This window comes from Dendropsophus ebraccatus, chromosome 9 (genome assembly GCF_027789765.1).
Source record: "Dendropsophus ebraccatus isolate aDenEbr1 chromosome 9, aDenEbr1.pat, whole genome shotgun sequence".
Lineage (NCBI taxonomy): Eukaryota > Metazoa > Chordata > Amphibia > Anura > Hylidae > Dendropsophus > Dendropsophus ebraccatus.
In genome coordinates this window covers 98,953,604-98,969,391 of record NC_091462.1, presented here as the reverse complement: position 1 = coordinate 98,969,391, position 15,788 = coordinate 98,953,604, and the positions used below count along the sequence as shown (strand labels likewise).

General features: G+C 44.5%; 1 protein-coding gene across 2 annotated transcripts in view; it reads right to left on the bottom strand.

Moving 5' to 3' along the window:
* Window positions 1–15,788, bottom strand: part of ARHGAP17 (Rho GTPase activating protein 17) — a 79,843-nt gene that overhangs the window by 3,473 nt on the left and 60,582 nt on the right. Inside the window, exons 6-20 of one of the 2 annotated variants that reach the window (XM_069983996.1) lie at window positions 15,680–15,756; window positions 15,450–15,561; window positions 15,258–15,326; window positions 13,911–13,992; window positions 12,582–12,709; window positions 12,283–12,394; window positions 10,807–10,888; window positions 10,298–10,378; window positions 9,773–9,886; window positions 7,660–7,751; window positions 6,715–6,865; window positions 6,053–6,277; window positions 5,816–5,967; window positions 4,894–5,478; window positions 3,954–3,977 (exon numbers count right to left, since the gene is read on the bottom strand). In XM_069983996.1, the coding sequence (XP_069840097.1) occupies window positions 3,955–3,977; window positions 4,894–5,478; window positions 5,816–5,967; window positions 6,053–6,277; window positions 6,715–6,865; window positions 7,660–7,751; window positions 9,773–9,886; window positions 10,298–10,378; window positions 10,807–10,888; window positions 12,283–12,394; window positions 12,582–12,709; window positions 13,911–13,992; window positions 15,258–15,326; window positions 15,450–15,561; window positions 15,680–15,756 (2,085 nt within the window). In that variant the 3' untranslated portion in view covers window position 3,954. The remainder of the gene's footprint in view (window positions 1–3,953; window positions 3,978–4,893; window positions 5,479–5,815; window positions 5,968–6,052; window positions 6,278–6,714; window positions 6,866–7,659; window positions 7,752–9,772; window positions 9,887–10,297; window positions 10,379–10,806; window positions 10,889–12,282; window positions 12,395–12,581; window positions 12,710–13,910; window positions 13,993–15,257; window positions 15,327–15,449; window positions 15,562–15,679; window positions 15,757–15,788) is intronic. The other variant, XM_069983995.1, reaches the window with a different exon arrangement.

The following is a 15,788-nucleotide window of genomic DNA, read 5'->3' as shown; positions in this document are numbered from 1 at the left end:
TTGGTGTATGTATGAATATAATATAATTAGGGGGTTTATTATGCGCAAAATGCTTTCCCCAAAAACAGGCGCAGTAACATCCCACAGCCTGAAGAGGTCACTGTTTTCCCACTGTGGGGTTTAGCAACATTTTTCAGTGTTTTAATGCAGGAGAAGGGATGGGGAACCTGCAGCGCTCCAGCTGTTGCGAAACTACAATTCCCATCATGCCTAGACAGCCAATGGCATGATGGGAAGTATAGTTCTGCAACAGCTGGGGAGCCAGAGATTCCCCATGCCCGTTCCCCATAAATTCAGTTCTATATGTAAGTAGGTGATAACTGCAATTATTACTCAAAGTCTGAACTGTATTCAAGTACAACAGTGACCTCTACAGGCTGCTATGAAAAATGCAGAGCATACACCTACTCACAGAATGAGAGTAACCCTTTAAAGTAGGAGACTGCAAATAATTATCATGGTGGAAACAAGATGTACTTTAACCCTAAAAGACCAATCAGGTCATATGACTGGTGCTTATGGGTTACAGAACTTCTCTGTTAAAAGGAAATCCACTTAAAGGAGTTTTTCTTTCAAATTAAATGGTGCCAGAGATTTATAATTTACTTGTTTTTAAGAAAAAAAAAAAATCTCAAGCGTTTCAGTACTTATCAGCTACTGTATGTCCTGCAGAAAGTGGTGTATTCTTTCCAGTCTGACACACTGCTCTCTGCTGCCACCTCTGTCTATGTCAGGAACTGTCCAGAGCAGTAGCAAATCCCCGTAAAAACAAATCCCACCTCTACTGCTCTCCAGACTGTAAAAATACACCCCTTCCTGCAGGGCATACAGCAGCTGATAAGTACTGAAAGACTGGATACTTTTTTTTAAATAAAAGTAAATTACAAATCTCTGGAACTTCCTGGCACTAGTTGATTTGAAAGAACTTATTATGGGGGAACTGTAGACTGTTTGGAACTGCTAGAAGGCCATATGTTGATTTAGTCTTCAAGCACAAGATGTCTATAATCATATCAGTCTCTGTATATGGAGTTCCCCTTTATGTAAAAGATTTAAAGGTAGAGGCATCTTAAACATCCCCTAACATTCCTGATTAGATTAATGTGAATAAATCAGGTTTCCATATAATTTACTGTGAAGTATATAGAGGAACCCTTTATTGTGGGGTACACTTCTTGTCGGGTTCTTGCTCTGTTACAAACCTTGACCGACATGTCTGTGTGTGTTTTCATTTCCCACCTGCATGAGTCTAGGAAGAGGCAAGCCAAACCCCCGGTGGAGACCACATGCTGTATTAGTCGTTGCATACAAGCCTGGTTAGGGCCACACACAGTTAGTACCCGGCACACGTCCAAGCATGATTGGGGGGAGAAGTGTCAGTAAAGTGTGTTTCGGCCAATCAAGAGCCTGGTTCCTTACCATCGGCACCGCCCAACCTCAGTGTTACTGATAATGTCACATCATACATCTGATAAAATTATGCACAGTTAGAATGTGACTGCATGCAAACAGATTATAAGCAGAACAGGTCCTACACCCCCCCTCACTGACATCCTACTGTGTCTTATAGGGTACTGCTCCAGGGCCCGCTCCTTATGGCATGGGTAGGGAACCCTGGCCCTCCAGCTGTTAAAACTACAACTCCCATCATGGCTGCACAGCTTTAGCTGTAACTGTCCAGGCATGATAGAAGTTGTAGTTTTGCAACAGCTGGAGAGCCAATGTTCCCTTCTCCTGGCATACGGGGTTATACAAGATTAAGAAATCGTAGCTGACTTCTTAAAAAAAAAAAAAAAAGTTGGAGCTGATCTGTAATACCGTCCAATCAGATGTGACGTCAGACAGTGTAGGGACACGCCCTACTGGCACATAGACTGGTAACACCTGCTTGTCAATTTATTAACACACAGAGGTCTAAGAAGAGGAACCCTATATTTCTGTTACATGGGGATACAAGTATTCACTAAGACAGGTTTTCTGTAAGAGGGTATTCCTATGTCAGCTGGTCATTCACTATCCATAGTGCCAGCTCATTGCTGCCGGGGACCCCCTAATCACCAGATGAGGGATACAGTCAACCCCACAATGAATGGAGGGGTCAGTACACCTGCACAGTCACGGTGGGCTCCACTCTATTCACCCTCTATGGGATGAGTTTGGCGCTCTGTACGGCAGCCTCATACAGTATGTATGGAGCACCAGCCGCGGTGGCTGTGCAGGTGCAGTAAGCGCTCTAGTTAAGGATGGTCCGAACCTGCAGGGGTTCGGGTTCGTATGAACCCGAACTCTCGGCAATGATTCCTGCAGTCTGCCCGCTCCATGGAGCGGGTGGATACAGCGGGAGGACCGCCTGGAAAACTGGGATACAGCCTATGGCTATGGCTGTATCCCAGTTTTCCAGGCGGTCCTCCCGCTGTATCCACCCTCTCCATGGAGTGGGCAGACAGCGGGAATCATTCGGACCATCCCTAGCTCTAGTCATTGTGGGGATGACTGTATTCCTGTTCTTGGGTGGAGGTCCCAGAGGATGAACCCATAGCAATCAGCTTGTTATCCCCTATAAACAGCGGATAACATGCAGAGATGGGAATAGCCCCTTTAAAAAAAAAAAAAAAAAAAAAGATTGTGGTGAAACAAAGGGTCCAGAAGTCCAAATCTCCAGAACCCAGAGAGAAGACGGACCCTGGAGCAATAGCCGCACTTATTTCACTAATAACTCATCCTCAAACAAGTTTTTTTTCCCCCAAGTTATATGCAAATAAATTTCTTAATTTCTTCCTATACTTCAGCCATCATGTCAGGACCTCTGCTTGCTGCAAGTGAACAGTGTGACAGTGAGATATGTAAACCATCTCAATGGAGTCCATTACCAGAATGTCAGGATACAGAGTAGTGAGCACTAGACCTGTGACAGAGGCCCCCATAGACAGCAAGCAGGGGTATTGAGATGGTCTATGAGAAGGATGACAAACTTCCTTTATATATAGGACAGGCTTGAAGCTGACCACTAGTCTGATACATAACGTCATTGCTTTATATCACCCTATATACTGTATCACATGGTGGTATACTGAACATATTGTATATATAACATAATGCAGATACTATAGAGCCAATGGTATATGGGTGACATGCATACAAAGTGTGGTAACCTATAGAGAGCGGCTTTAGAAGCATCCACCATCCCCAGTTCAACCGCTGCAGGGAAATGTATAATTCAGCCATCTTCATGCAAACACACTAGTTCTATGTCTAGACGGAGGGCAGAAGTAAAGGATTGCACAGCACTATAATCTACTTGCTGTTAACCTAACCTTTTCCTTAAGCAGCCATGCAAAGCTATTCAATACTAGGGATGTGCCCTGTGCTGGTCTTATAAGAATGGACTGGAAACAGTATGATACCACCAATGTATTAGAGGTAGAGATGAGCGAACCGGGTTCGGGTTCGAGTCGATCCGAACCCGAGCATTCGGCATTTGATTAGCAGTGGCTGCTGAACTTGGATAAAGCTCTAAGGTTGTCTGGAAAACATGGATACAGCCAATGACTATATCCATGTTTTCCACATAGCCTTAGGGCTTTATCCAAGTTCAGCAGCCCCCGCTAATCAAATGCCGAAAGTTCGGGATCGGATGGACTCAAGCATGCTCCAGGTTCGCTCATCTCTAATTAGACGGGTTCTCCATTGCTTCCAGCCTCACAGCCTTGGATTCTCCATTGGTAGTCACTAGAGATCAGGCCATGAAGAGACCAAATGTGATTCTTTCTCTTATGTGGACAGGGGGATAGATATAAGGGGTTGTAAGGTGCAGGTTTAGGTGCTGGGGGTGCAGGAGTGTAGGCTGAATGATATTGGGGATGAAATGGGGTGAAATGAATATGGAATACGCCAAGAGCAAAAAGCTGTGAACACAACACGGAGGCGGTGCACGGTGTGAGCGGGGTACAAACCTTAATACCGGTAATTTTCCCAACCTGTTGAAGGCACCATAGACAGAACTATTAGGAAGCACTGCACACACATCACAGCCCACGGGCACCCCACGTCCCTCTTCTATCACCTCTTATATTACCCCCTTGTAGTGTGAAGCTGAAAGCAGCAGCCAGTAATAGCCAGCATCACCCCGTGCAAACTCAAGCAACCTCTAATACAGGAGTGTCAAACTTATGGTCCTCCAGCTGTGGCAGAACTGCAATTCCCATCATGCCTGGATAACTAATGTCCAAAGCTCTGGCTGTCCAGACACAATGGGAATTGCAGTTCTGCAACAGCCGGAGGGCCGCAGGTTTGACACCTGTGCTCTAATGTTAGCGGCCTGATACATATAAAAAGATATAGGGCCCTGTATAGTACAGAGGACAGCTCGCCTCCAGATTACAATGGGTGCTGTGTAATGTCTAAGGGGCCATTCACATGTCCGCCATTTATGATCTGTGCAAAGACTGTATACTGCAGTCTCTTGTTGACGCCTTTTCTTACGGTTTCTATGCTTCATGTTTTTCGCTAATAAACTTCCTAAAAGGGAAAAAGTGGGAAACACTCATACTACTGAAGGCTATACTAATAGCCTTAAAGGAACACTAAACTTGGAAAATGGAGAAAAAATACAAAATCCCATCTTAAATGGATTATCCAGGATTTTAAAATCATAGTTTCTTTATTCCAAACACAGCACCACACCTGTCCTCAGGTTGTGTGCGGTATTACGGCTTGGATGGCTAAACTTATTTTGATGAAGCATGGGTCTGGGAGGCTGTTAGCATACAACAGGAATTTTGGAACCGGACATTATCTGGTCTGGTAAGAAATAAATACTAGTTTATTATATACTACATTGCTTAATTTTGCTCTAAACCAATACATGGGTTACAGATGCCCCCCTGTACTCACCAGTGATGACTTTCGATGCAGATCCTGGCTGAGCTTCCACAGGCGGCTGAGATGCGGGGGGCTGGGGTGGGGGAGGGACTGTAGGTCGGACACGTGGTTTAGGAACTGGGCGCTGCCGGGGAAGTGTCCCAGTGTTTTGTGGGGGAGTTGTCATTGTGGCTTCAGGGAGGGCAGATTGGGAACTTGGGTGGTCATGAAGAGGAGGAGGAGTATCTGGGGGTGATGGAGACTGTGAAGGGCTGGGGGACTGTTCTGTGGTTGGTACTGTAGGTGCTGCACCTGGGAGCTGGATGCTGGGTTTGGGCTGTGGTGTTGGCTGGGTGGGTGGTTGTGGCGGTGGGTGACTCGGAGCCTGGATTATGGGCTGGCTGCCTGAATGCCTGCGTGGTAAGGTGCCAAATGAATATGTAGGAGTCACTGTTCCTCCTTGGTTACTTGTAGTGCTTTGAGGAATTGCATTGTGGTTGGATGGTTTGGGTGAGATAGAAGGAGCACTATTAGCTGCCACAGGCAGATTCTGGTTTGCAGGTTGTACTGGAGGAGGGTTTGCTGGCTTTGGGGGTGCTGGGGCAGGTTTCTTGGTAGCTATAAAAAAAAAAAATATAATAATAATAATAGTATCAGTAAACCAGAAGAACCTTTATTAATTTGCAATTTATTTCTATCATTCAGTAACCACTATACTATCTGCAGCCTGCACGGAGTATGGGACCTTTTCAGATTAAGGTTGGGCTGCAATACCAGGTACAGCCCATAGACAACAGTGGCGCTGTTTTTGACTTCTATGCGACCAGGCTACAAATAAGCCTCATAGTAAAAACCTGGACCGTGGCCGTAGTTCTTCATGATCACCTTTAGCTGCATAAACCTCTTTCCTTGGGCTGCACAGATACCAGGCCTCCTGCCTCAGCCTCGTGCTTACCTCGTCTATTGGAGTGAGGGCTTGGGTTGGTAGTGCCTTGCTGTGTGGGAACGACCGCCAGCTGGTTTGTGCTCCCACTGGATGGTGGGTGAGTGCCGTTCCGCAGAGATGGCGGTGTGGTTGCTGTAGGCGTTTCTTTGGTCTTGTTTGAGCTATGGACGAGACCATGACAAGACTTCAGCGCTGCTACAACCGTAATAAAGAAACTGCAGTCACCCAATACAGACTTGTACTTACTTGTACTCTTCCTGCCCATAGGCTGGTGCAGGATCTGTTGAAGCTATAGGCTGAACAGGCACAGAGTTAGCTGTGTAAGTGTCCATGTAAGGATTTACTGGCTCTGACGGTGGTCCGCCTTCACTGGGTGGGAGAGGAGGCTGAAATGCCGGGGATGCATGCTTCCGTGTTAAGGTTCCACCTCTCCTTTGGTTAAGCTGAAAGTCTAGCACTTTAAAACCAATGCTGTAGGGAAATAAAGAGACAGATTGTAGATTCTCAGGTATACATGAACGACCTGTAATCTGTACACTAAGGGGGAGATTTATCAAAGGGTGTAAAATTTAGACTGGTGCAAACTGCCCACAGCAACCAATCACAGCTCAGCTTTCCTTTCAGCACTGCCTAAAGCTGAGCTGTGATTGGTTGCTGTGGGTAGTTTGCACCAGTCTAAATTTTACACCCTTTGATAAATCTCCCCCTAAGTCTACTTAGGGAGAGCAATCCCCCTTTGGCACTGCTTATTGTGTCATATATCCAGTAGTAGATCTCTAAGTAGCGTCAACAGGATCTGTTGTCTTTTGACCCCAATCCACGGTGGTCCCAGATCACAGACACCATCACTGTCATCATCTCATTTCCCTATGTAGTTAGTTACAAACTGCAGAAAATCTTTTACTCACTTTTCTTTCTTCAGGAGATCCCCATCCATCACCGCCATGCTGACTGGCCTCTTGCGTTCCATGATACCAAACTCGTAGTGCGGCATGTCATTGTTCGGATGGGGTGCAGGGGTGGCCGCAGCGAAGGCACCAGACACATTAAAATCCAGCTCTGAAACAGAAAAGGGGTGTCAGGAGATGGGGGGAGTTGTAGGTAACAGATGATGCATAGAAAAAAAAATATATACTGTATATTCATATAACCCATTGATGATCATGTAGCCAATACTTTTCTCCTTGGCTTTTAAAAGCCATAAAGATTTTATTTTCTATGTGATTGCGTCTTTTCTGTATCTTCAGATTTTCATCAAATGTACCCCCGTACAAAGTGAAGAAAAAAAAAATATATATGTTTTTTCAAAATAAAATCTAAACTCTTTAGAACAGTACGTTAATTTTTCTTTTAATTTTGTAAATTATAAAAATGGGAGGTGCGTGATATAAATAATTTATTTATTTTTTATTTTACTGGAGGGAGAGATTTATTTCTATTTAGCTTTTTTTATGTCATGTATGACCAATCCATCAGACTGGCGATCTTTCAGAACAGTTTGCTAAATCAATCATGGCAGCCAACTGGGCCTAGCAAAGGGCTTGGACTGCCATGACGCAGGGTAATCGTGGGGAGACGATCCAATCACCACACCACCAATTATCTATAAGAAACTGACAGCAGAAAATAGCCGGCATCAGAGACCATGCTGCTGATAGTAGGGTAAAGTAGGGCCTGATCCTGGAATATATCACCCAGCATGGACTAACATGGCACTCCCAGCACATGGTAAACGTACACCAATGTTGTGATGAGAAAAGAGAATAGGACTGGATTTTTCTTTACTCAGAGATGAAAGCTGACAAGCAAACTAGTGTAAATCTAACATATGGTGACATATAGGGATAAAATACCTTCAGGGAAGAACCAGTCTGCGTGCTGTATAATCGGCTCAATGATGGTCACCACATGGACAGAGGTGGCAGCGGCTATTTCCGCCAGCGTCCTGCAGAATAAAAAACATTTCTTATAAAAATCTAGTGGTCTATAGTATGTATACTGAGAAGGTGAAGTTACACTGTCAATGGAGAACATGCTGGAGCAACAGAAAATCCACCAGTAGGGGGAGCAATCTGAAGACAATGTTTTTCTCCTGGGTGCTCAGTCTAAGGACTGCCTTGTGGTTCAGAGATATTAGTACTCAGTCTGTGCATGAGAAGGGATCATCTCTATATCAAAGACAGAGAACAATACAGCATTGAAGTAATAACTGAAAGCCGAGGGCACGCCATGTTTATTGCTGTTGACACTTTGTAACCGTTCAGGATTTAATTGCTACTTTCTTCCCTTATAACAATGATATTAGTGGATCCTTCTATTTTCCAACAAAAACTTAAACATGAAGACAGGAAGAAGAGCTGGTGAGAACCGCTGAAGATGAAATTATACAGCGACAGGAACACGCAAATTATATGTTTGTGAAGATACGGGTAAGCCGATACACCAGGAAAAAGTGCGGCCTGCTGAAAATTACAGAGAGTGCATGAAGTATTTCCAGGGTAAACCACAAGCCTGGGAAGAGCAAACTGACAGGCGGACCGCAGCAGCGCACATTCCTGCCACACCATCTGCGTATAGTGAGGAACGCCTGATGGGAAAGACAGCGCTACACGGTCACAACTGCATGCAACAACCACTAAGCTGAAGCGTTATGGAGGATTCAATACTATATATAATGAGCAGAACACAATACACACATATAGAGTGGTAATGGAATACTAAGACTCTGCAGCTGAGCAATAGAAAGATTTGTTATAAGTGAATCCATTGAAGCAAATCTCCGCTCCCTCCCAGCAGGCAGTCCTACTGAGTGAGTGACAGTCTTCCCTATACACGCACACACAGCAAGGAACGCAAACTGGTGAGGTAGTTCTAAGCTGAAAGAGTGTTTGGCCAGTTAAAGAAGAAGTCTGGCGGATTATAAAATCTGGCAGCCGGCAGGAGGAAAGTTGATTACAAGTTGTAAATTATCTCTTCCTGTGTCCGTGGTGAGCGGCAGGACTGGCTCTGGGATCTCCAGAGCTGACACGTCACGACCCGGCTGATGGACTGGCTGCTCAGCCAGTCAGTCAGTGACTAGGGAGCGGCCCAGTCTATCAGCCAGGACAGGCCCCCCCTTCCTGTCACAACTCGTGGGGGTCCTGCCGCTCACCACCGACACGGGGAGAGGCGAGTTAGTATTACTTTTATTCAACTCCCCGCCGCCCTTGCCGGCTTTTTATAATCCGCAGGACTTCTCCTTTAAGACTAGGTTCACACTGCATTAAAGCAGTGTGTGGTAGGCTTCGTTTAAAGGGCAAGGATGGGATGTAGCAGTGCTGAGCTGAATCAGCTCTGCATTGCTATATCTCCTGCTGAGCTCACACACATCTCTGGGGCTTGTGGATTGTCCCTGGAGATGTGTGTAAGCTCAGTGAGTGAATACATACAGGATCTCAGCCACCTTGTAACATCACAGCTCGGCCACTGCTCTAAAGAGCACGAAGAACGATGGTCGGGAACCCAGGCATCCAGCTGTCAAAAATACAGGAAGAGAAAGGGGCCAAAATACAAAAGAAAGCTATTTTGCTAATGCTTTGCATTTACATAATTGCTTTCTTTTGCATTCTCTGTCACCTAACAAAAGGTTAGGGGATGAGAATACCCCTTTAACACAAGCACCGGGTAGGTGCATGCACTAAATGAATGCATTTGCCAGATGAAATGGTGAAGGCCAGATCCATACAATTGTGTCCCATAAGATCTCTGTCTAGGGAAAGAGCTGTTATAGGAGATATATTACAAAAAGGCCCCTTTACATAGATGCTGTATGAGATTACTGGTGCTTTTACCATAACTTATGCAATAATTTGAACAGTACTAATAACTAAGGATCTTAGCACAGAATAAACCGTGACAATTTCTCCCCTGATCTCTAGTAGAATGGCCTAAAGCTTTTCCCTGTCATTGACCTGTCTGACTACTCACCCTTCATGTTTCGCCCACAGAAGATTCGGCCCTAGGACAATTGCAATGTTGCTGGGAGTCATTTTGTTCACATCGCTGCTTTGACTCAGCTTGGCCAAGAACTTAACCAGATACCTGAAGAACAAAAAGATTAATGTTATATATACATGGTCATGGCCAGGGAACCTGTCAACCGTTATATGCTGCCTGAACCAAGAGTCATTGGGGCAGTCCCAGAAAGCTACTCCCCACCTATGCCACCTATAACCTAGACAGATTTCTGGCATAAAATACAGTAAATATGGTAGGCTGTGGCAGGCCATGCCAGCAGTGTGAAAATTGACCAATTGTGTGCAAATCAAGGTGGCTTGTGCAAAACATTACAACCTTTATACACCAGAAAATTGTAGCGGGGCTCTTCAGGTCCTCATGTGTGCACAATAGTGTATCAAAAGGTTTTTTTCTACTGAATAAGGCGTCATTTATCAACTTGTACATGTAAAAGATGGACCCCAGATCAGTGAACTATGGAGAACGGACACCTACCTGAAATTATCAAAGTTGGGCTTTGGTAGTTTCTGGCACACGACCCACAAGCTCTGTAGCTTTGTGTTCTGGTCTTGGATACTGTGAAGACAAGTGCAGAAAGTGTGAGTCCCTTGAGATCAGAAAGGCTTCTAAGAATACACCAGCCAGGACAATGCATAGCATCTGCTGAGGTTATAACACTCACAATGTAATACAATACACAGGGGCCTGAGAAGGTAGAGTATGACAAAAGGACCCAGAGAACACGAGTCATGATTCGTCCCCTAAGGACCTGCACAGCACACACCTTAGTCTATTCTGGAGTGTTCCTTTGTGTTAACAGGACCAACCTAATGCTATAGCCCTATGTGGCCTCAGCTCTATGTTACTCCCTGCAGGGAGGCCCTCTGATCACATGGAGTTACCATTGCACTTACAATGCTCTTAGCTATACCATTTAATCCCAGCTAGAATTTGCTGCATTGGTGTACATCCAGATCTTAATAAATAAATGAGGTTCCGCTTACTTCCCGGCAGCGATCCACTCATCATACAGAGCGAAGGTCATCAGTGGTTCTGGCAGCTCGCGTAGGTAAGACTTTAATGCCCCTATAAAACAAGACAACACAACACGTGATAATATATCCACAATTTTATCACAATTCTATCAACTTATAATCATGTGGTCAAAAGGGGGCGCTGTAATATTTGCAAATCCAACACAAGCATCTCCATAGATACTTAGAAGACGCCTTGAATATCAGGACATGTCCTGTACATGTTCTTAGAGACGGCTCTGCATGAAAGTGTGTTTTACACGTTAACCATTTGAGTTGGTGTTCATTACCCATACTATATAGTACAAGATAAGGTGAAATTTCCTCCAGAAATAGCACCCCTTCTGTGTGTGCAGGAAAGCAGACAGGGTTTCTTAGCCTTATACAATCTCTTTAAAAAGACAAACCACTGGTAGTTCTGAAATGGTTGTGGATGGTCGAGGTCCATGACACCAGACTTCAGCTTCATTTCCATGTAGCTAGAGACGGTAATCCTAAACACATCCAATATACACACTCACCGGCCACTTTATTAGGTACACCTGTCCAACTGCACGTTACCACTTAATTTCTAATCAGCCAATCACATGGCGGCAACTCAGTGCATTTAGGCATGTAGACATGGTCAAGACAATCTCCTGCAGTTCAAACCGAGCATCAGTATGGGGAAGAAAGGTGATTTGAGTGCCTTTGAACGTGGCATGGTTGTTGGTGCCAGAAGGGCTGGTCTGAGTATTTCAGAAACTGCTGATCTACTGGGATTTTCACGCACAACCATCTCTAGGGTTTACAGAGAATGGTCCGAAAAAGAAAAAACATCCAGTGAGCGGCAGTTCTGTGGGCGGAAATGCCTTGTTGATGCCAGAGGTCAGAGGAGAATGGGCAGACTGGTTCGAGCTGATAGAAAGGCAACAGTGACTCAAATAGCCAACCGTTACAACCAAGGTAGGCAGAAGAGCATCTCTGAACGCACAGTACGTCCAACTTTGAGGCAGATGGGCTACAGCAGCAGAAGACCACCCGTTACTAGCATGGTGTACCTAATAAAGTGGTCGGTGAGTGTATTATATATATATATATATATATATATATATATATATATATATATATATATATATATATATACACACACACACATACATACACAGTGTATGTATATATATATATATATATATATATATATAATATATATTACGCACACACACACAGTGCGGATATCTTCCTTACTGCTTATTTTCAACAGGATCTGGATTCACAGTTTCATTTTCCAACCTCAAACACAGGGGAAAAATCCACTGCCAACTTTTTTCTTGGACTGTAATTGGGAATGTATGTTAATGCACATTGTGCTTTGGCTGGAATCGATGTCGGCCCCAGGATCACTCAGCGAAGCCAATGAGCTGTGAAGGGAATGGAGGTGCAATGCTGATCTACGTCTATACTCACCTGCCACAGCATGTGGGTCTGAGTAAAACTCTTCCAGGTGGGACGTGGAACAGTCCAGAGCTGCTTTTAGCTTCTTGAGCTTCGAGGCCCCGGCAGCTATCCTGAACAATCCCTGCAGGAAATAGGGAGGGTTGTTAAAGTTCACAATCACTACAATAAGTGTCCGATGATCTGGAAATCCTGTTAATCTGACACTCAAAAGGAGAAAAGAATGCAATGCCTGATGGGTGAGACAACACAGACATAAAAGGCAGAACATGTGTCGAGGAAAGACAACACAACGATGGAGGGCTACCAACCTCCTCCCTCATCCCTGTTTCCAGCAGCATCATCACACAGGCTTCAATAGGAATAGCGATTTCCCGCGAACTTCGCTTCAAGTGCTCTTCTAGCGCCGTTCCGAATGCCGGCTTCTCCGTCCATTTATCTGAAGTGAAATGAAGGACGTGATGGAGGAGAGGGGAGTTGTCAGAAGATAAGCTGGTGAGCAACCATACTTCATAGTAATCCAGAAAATGCAGATAATAAAAGGAAGCAGAAAGCAAAGAATCCCCCGGTAGGAAAAGACCAGTGCTGACCCTGTGTCAGGCCGCATCAGCACATACACAATATAGATGGCTATTTGCGTCCTGTAAAAGTCCGGGCCCTGGATCTGTGTCCATAACTGGGATGCAAAAAGACATCAGTATTACGCATGCAGCTCACTTGACTCTGCGTTCACAATGGAAATTACGGTGCGCACCCAGTGTATACAGTCTCTGTCTTCAAAGACCCCAGATTACCCATATGAAGCCATCCTCTGTCTCAGCTGTATACATTGGGGTTTGTTAAATGGAATAGTGAAGACTTGTACACTATACCACAAAACCATATACAGAAAAAACTAACATGTGATATGCCTTTATATGATGGATGCCACAAAGTGGTATACATCAGAGGTATGTTATATACATGTCTGATGGACACAGAGACGCAGTGTGAATTTAGCCTTACACACTTGGTTCGGGCAAACCCACCTGGTAACATGCGCATAACCATTGGCAGTATCCAACCCATTCATTTCCACACTGGAACAACCAATAATTTTGGGCCGACATATTACATTCGGATTAGATATATTGTCTGCCCTTAAAGGGTTCATACACGAGGCACAAAGGTCTTATGGACTAAACATATGGAGTAGGCTGGAGCATGGCACAATTTTTAGTTCCCCTGTGAAGGTTGTACATATATATGGAGATACAGAAGAGGCCTTGTGCATTTCCATGGCAGTCACACAGCCAACTGCATGAACCCAAAGGTGCAGGTGTACAGTCCATAGTCGATGCTGAGACTGCATATATTCCACCTAGTTTTAGCTTTCAAGGTGTATTGTAAATTACAGAGTAATCCTTAAGAAGAAAAGAGGCATAAGAAATAGTAATAGAAGTCACGGCAAAACAAAAGTGAGAATTAGAGAGACCAGCAGGAAACAGAGCAACCAACATGGCGGAGCCCGGACCGGCTCATGACACTGTCCTTCTAGGTCCCAGAGAGTTAGAAGCACACGCAGGAGACACTGTGCCGGAGGGTGAGATCAAGCCAAAGCTGAGAGGGGTGCAAGAAGCCAAGCGGCTGGGAGTGGTTACCTTGCTGGGCCTGGATTTCAGGCAGTGCTTTTTCTAATACAGCTAGTGCTCTTCTATGGTATTCTGCTTGTGCCTCTAATAACTGAAGACATAACCCACAGACAAGGAAACAAAACACAATGAGGCAAATGAGAGATGTATGGGTGATGTACAGACCTAGAAAACACAAAGGCAACCTATGTCTGCTATAAAACTAGCCGGTCAGACCCAGCCTCCAAACACTATATGGACTGTGAGGCAGCATGGGGTCCACACATCTTCCTTCCCTCAGTATCCAGGACTAAATCTAGGCTCAGAATGGGCGATCAATACTTATAATACAGAATTTATCTTTATGGCGTTTGCCTTTAAGGGCCTTGTATGTAACACAAGAAGCACCAAATGAACCTGCCAGACCAGTCTGACTGTACATGAAGTCATACGGGCCAGCTAACTATACTTCTTATCGGTCACAAATAATGTTAACTAAAGGACCCATGGTACTCGAAACTTCCTTAAGGGCTACTATAACATATACAGCCGATATAAGGTGATTTTTGGTTGCTGGTGAGTTACAGTATTAAAAAAAGGTTCCCAATGAATGAAAAGGTGGCATGTCAACTGCAAGAAATCCAAGATGGCCGGAATTCTTGCAGTTCAAGACTTTTCTTTGTGACTTTTCTTATTTAGGGAGAAACATTAAAGGTCACATAAAACCTATTTGTGTTACACTTGGATCTTGCTGGTTGTAAAGCCACAGAATAAACAGAAGATGGCTTTACTCCACAAAACATCTGCAAATAAAGGTGTGGAGTCTTTTATAGGCCTTCATTACCTCTGTGCCCTCATATTCCCAGCCCTACATCAAGTCAGTGACACAAGTGACAACTCAAGCAAAAAAGGGGAAAAAGGATATGTAAAATCCAATAATGTGATTGCACTTTCTGCGTGAAATGTGATGAATTACACATGACATGAATGCACATGTGAACATTCACTTAGGAACATAGGAAAGGCCATAACTGTCTGATAGATGCCGCTGCCACTTCCATTCGCCCACAGCCAGGAGTCCATGAAGTGGCCACTGGTTTGTTTCTATGGGTCCTATAGAAATTAACAGAGCAAGCAGTGGACATGCACCAACACCTCGCCATTCATTTTCTGGCCCTAATAAACACAGTTGACCCATCTGTGTGTAATAGGGATAGCGATTAGCCTACCTATAAGCAAGAACTTCTTTGGACCGCTCCGACCGGTTAAAAAAAATCACTGTCTGTCATCCACATATCACCATAGTCAGACAGGCTTTGTCCAACTAAGGTGGCAAGTTATCAGATTGGTCAATAGTTAGGTAAGCAGCTGACTTACCGTGACAAAAAATTGACCATACTCCCCTTCCTTGGAGAGAAAGTTATACATATCAGCTGCCAGCTGATCCTGCAAGAAGAAAGGGACATGGAAGTCACTGTTTATATTCATATATACAGACATGGAGCATGGAGAAGCTAAGCACCACAGTGTCATCCTAAATCCCCCCCCACAAGTGATCAGATGTCTCACCTTGCATTGTTCCACTTTATTCTCCGCCTCTTCCATCTCTTCTCTTAAAGAGTCCAGCTTCCCCGGCTGCATTTGGAAGTTGGTACTGGAGGATTTCTGTGCTTGGTTATACCTGAGGATAAAATGTCATTCTGATTCTGATGGGCAATACTCCCCCTGAGGTAGGTAGTAACCACAGATATATAATATATACTGTACGCCCTTCCTCCTCCACAACATTTGTCGCTCACCTTCCCCGGGCAGAATCCATGTCTAGTACCAGCTTAGCCAACTGTTTCCTCTGCTTCTGGATATTGGGGATGTCAACCTGCAGTAAACATAGACAAAGCAATAAGGTGG